Source organism: Vulpes vulpes, chromosome 5 (genome assembly GCF_048418805.1).
Source record: "Vulpes vulpes isolate BD-2025 chromosome 5, VulVul3, whole genome shotgun sequence".
NCBI lineage: Eukaryota > Metazoa > Chordata > Mammalia > Carnivora > Canidae > Vulpes > Vulpes vulpes.
The window spans coordinates 74,953,572-74,958,039 of NC_132784.1; the positions used below are offsets into that span (position 1 = coordinate 74,953,572).

General features: G+C 37.4%; 1 protein-coding gene across 1 annotated transcript; it reads right to left on the minus strand.

Annotated features, from left to right (window-relative positions):
- Window positions 1–485: 485 nt before the first annotated feature.
- Window positions 486–1,502, minus strand: LOC112923984 (olfactory receptor 4S2-like). The gene has a single exon (XM_026003909.1). The coding sequence runs from the start codon at window positions 1,500–1,502 to the stop codon at window positions 486–488; it is 1,017 nt and encodes a 338-aa protein (XP_025859694.1).
- Window positions 1,503–4,468: the final 2,966 nt, after the last annotated feature.

Consider the following 4,468-nt stretch of genomic DNA (forward strand, 5'->3'; position numbering starts at 1 on the left):
GTATCCTTTTGATAAATACCCAATAGTGCAGTTGCTGGGTCATACGGTAGCTCTATTTTTAACTTTTTTGAGGAAGCTCCATACTGTTTTCCAGAGTGTCTGCACCAGTTTGTATTTCTACCAACAGTTTAAAAGGGTTCTCCTTTCTCCACATCCTCACCAACATCTGTTGTTTCCTGAGTTGTTAATTTGAGCCATTCTGACCAGTGTGAGGTGGTATTTCATTGTGGTTTTGGTTTATATTTCCTTGATATTGAGTGATACTGAGCATTTTTTCATCTGTCTGTTAGCTGTTTGTATGTCTTCTTTGGAGAAATGTCTGTTCATGCCTTCTGCCCAAACATTTAATCCACTCAGGGCAATGAGACTATCTCTTTGCCTAAAGCCAAACTATTAGTAACTGGTGTAATAGGCCCTTCAAACTAAGTCTTTACACTTCAAGTCCAAGACTATGCTATATTGTAATGTTTCTCATGGGATAAGGCTTAAGGGATGATTACTGACTTGTTCCCAGCAATCCTTTTGGAAACTGGTACAACTGATGCTATACCAATCCCACTGAGGTTTACACCAGAGCCTCTCTTATTTCTGACCACCAACTTCTCCATCCACAGTCTCTTCATGGCATTTTTCACTTCCATGTTTCTCAGGGTATAGATCAGAGGGTTTAACATGGGTGTGATGATGGTATAAAACACAGCCACCATCTTGTCCTCAGTAAAAGTGGTGGAAGGCCTTAGGTAGATGAAGAGGCAGGGGACAAAAAACAAGATCACCACTATGATGTGAGAAGCACATGTGGACAGGGCCTTACGCCTCCCTTCTGATGAACGGGTCTTAAAGGAAAGCAAGATGACAATGTAAGAGCCAACAAGAATGACAAAACAGCTCAGTGAAATCATACCACTGTTTGCTATCACAATGAGTCCCACAACTTTTGTGTCTGTGCAAGCCAGCTTCAGTAAAGGGTGGACATCACAGAAGTAGTGGTCAATTAGGTTAGGGCCACAAAAAGGCAGTTGTACAGTGAGGATGGTCTGGATAAAGGAATGCACAAACCCTCCTAACCAACAGGTTGCCACCAGTATGGAGCAGACCTTCCGGTCCATGATGGTCATGTAGCGTAGAGGCTTACAGATAGCCACATACCTGTCATAGGCCATCACTGTGAGAATGAAGATCTCTGTGCAGCCAAATAGATGGCAGAAAAAGAGCTGGGCTATACAACCAACAAAAGAGATGCTCTTGACTTTGGCTTGGGAATCAATAATCAGCTTGGGGGCTGTAACAGAGGAATAGCAGATGTCCACAAACGATAAGAAGCTAAGGAAAAAGTACATGGGTGAGTTGAGATTTGGACTCCTTTGAATAGTCATTATAATGAGAAAATTTCCAGTCATGAGTATCATATAAAAGAATAAGAACAAAAAGAAGCATAGTTGTTGCACTTTCTCATTTTGGGAAAGACCCATGAAGATAAACTCAGTAACATTATTTTCCATGGAACCTGGGAAGTTCACAAGAGTAAATACAGTGTAACATTATCTATAGGAAGAAAATGGAAGGAAAATTAGATTTGGGAACATGGTACCATAACATTGTTATTTAAAAAAATTATTCTCAAAATGTCTCACTTAAGGTATTGGTTTGGGAAAAGTCTATTTCTTAAAATTACCAGAGATGGGGGAGTGAGTGAGGGGAGAGGGGGGAGAGAGAGAGAGAGAGAGAGAGAGAGAGAGAGAAAGGGAAAAAAAGGTCTGATAGGCTTTAACCAGTTTTAGGAATGCAGTCTAGGCTCTCTTCTTAAGTATCAGGTGTCTGAATCATCATTGCTCCAGAATTTAAATTAAATCTGTTAAATCAAGGTTCCAAGTGGTAATCTCTAGTCTCTTTACTTGAAGATGCTTTTCATCCATTTTCCGGTTGATGTATGTAATCTACAAAAGGAAGCACACACACATCCATACACACATATTTGTGGTCATAAGTATGTAAGTCTTAAAATGTGCACTTTGAGTCAAACCTAGGATGTAACTAGCCTTTTTATGAGACCCATTGGCCTCCCAAATTCCTGACAGCCTGACTGGCTTTGTCATATTTTAGATTATTCCAGGACTTCACTCTTTGTCCCTTCTTATATGTCTAAAAGTTGGGAAACATGCATAGAGGCTTCATAAAAAGGGACTACCATCTGCAAGATGCTTAAGACTTCAGATGCTAGTTGACATTAGTTGTTATAAAGTATGTGGAGAAAATAAGTCTTGAGTAGGTTTAGATCTTTTATTTTTATTTTTTAAAAAGACTTTATTTATTCATGAGAGACACAGAGAGAGAGGCAGAGACTTAGGTAGAGGGAGAAGCAGGCTCCATGCAGGTAGCCCGATGTGGGACTCGATTCCGGAACTCTGGGATCACACCCTGAGCCAAAGGCAGACACTCAACTGCTGAGCCACCCACGCATCCCGGTTTAGATCTTTTAAATATTAACAATGACCACCTGTGAGTTCTGGGGCAAGTTATTTACATTGATAGAGACCCAGTTTCTCTGGCCATTGATAAACTGAGCACTAGGGTCTACATGAACAACAGGTCTCCTCCACTTTAGCTTTATGTCATGGACTTTGGGATGACCATTTCAATACAGTGACTCATTGTTATTGAATGTAATTTCTTTGTTTCATTGCTTGTATATTCTTTTGAACCAAACGATGTGTGAAGGTGGGAGACAGTGTGTATCTTTATTTTTATATTGCCTGAATACAAATACTACTTTCATTAGTTTGACAATTCATTTAAATCTCTATTTCTTTATCCTTCAAATGGAAACACTACTGACTACTTCAAAGGGTTATTTTATATACCAAACCTAGCCCAGCATATGGTAAGGACCCACTGAACTATGCCCTTTCATTTTCCAACTAGATTACTGCACTTAACACATTTTATAGCAAAAAACTTCAAACATATACAAAAATGGAGATGATAGTAGTATAAGCTCTCATATATTGATTACTCAGATTAAAAATTATCAATGTTTTACTACATTTGTGTAGTAAATCACTTTGTGTCATCCATCACTTTTCTTTCTTTCTTTTTTTTTTTTTTTGCCAGAGTATTTTAATGCAATTCCCAGTCACTATGCCATTTCAACCCCTCAGGCTTCATTCAGTATTTCTGGGAATTTTTTTTATATGAACAAAAAGCGTGGTCACATCTAACAAAATTACTAGGAGTTTCTTGTTATCAACCCATTCCTGGTTTGCTGGAGCCATATTTTGTTCCCATCTCTCCTTACAGTGCTTAGTTGAGTGCTTACAATGTCTGCTCCATATTCTAGGGTAGTTCACTGTGGTTATTGTGCCCTTGAAATGTGGGTAGTGGGACTAAGAAACTGAAGTCTCAATTTTATTTAAATGTAAATTTAAAAAAACTAAAGCAATGTAAATATTTTGATATAATAAAATTTTGGATATATTTGGTTAAATAAAATATTAAATATTATTAAAATTAGCTCCACCTATTTGTTTTGCTCTTTTATGTGGCTACCAAAACATTTAAAATGATAGTGTGGCTTATATAATGTTTCTATCACACACTGTTGTACTGGGGATTAGGCTCAGGTCTAAATGCTTAATCATACTAATTTGTTTCTTGTAATTATATGAAGCATGTAGAATTATTCTCATTATTCACATAAAGAATAAAACTCAGACAGGCAAACTACCTTTATCTATAGTTGTGTAGCTAGTCATTGATGAAACATAGATTCAACCTTGATACATTCTCTTAGCCTGCACTACTTTATATCATAAAATTGTGATTTCCATTGTAATTTATTTAAGAAATATTGATCATAGCTTTGGGATCTTCTTCATTATTTTAATATTTCTGGGATATGAATTTCTATTTTAATTAACCCCAAACAAAATAGACACCAGTAAGTTAGTGGAGTCCTGATGTCTGTGTTCCTGGAAGACCCATTGGCCTTATTACTAAATAGTAGTTTCTGCTATAGGCTAGGCACAAGCTCAGAAAATGGAGCAGATTGTGGAAAAACATATTCAAACTCTACCATTTCTCTTGCCAGAGTCTGGGACTCAGTAGGATCCTTTGTCTCACTGTCCCTCCCACACTGTCACCCTGCTATGTGGCGTTGGGCCTAGACATGGATTAATCCACAAACTGGAATACGTTAGTATCTTTTAACCTGTAGTAGGACAAGGATGGATGCAAAATCTAATTGATGAGGGTTTAGGCTTAACCAAATGCTAAATTTCAATGAATGATTATATACCAACTCACTGAAAAAATTTGTTCACAGACATTTCTTGAAAGAGGTGGCTTTCTAAAAGTCCACAGTAGAGGCATTTCCTGACCTTTTTAGATGTCCTCTGTTTACTTCTATCATAATATTTAAAATCTCTGGCTTTTAGATTACTTGTGTGACTCCCTCAATATATTGTGTTTC

What these genes read in the sequence shown, in the direction of transcription:
- LOC112923984 (XM_026003909.1), bottom strand. Translation starts at nt 1,502, where the DNA reads ATGGAAAATAATGTTACTGAGTTTATCTTCATGGGTCTTTCCCAAAAT.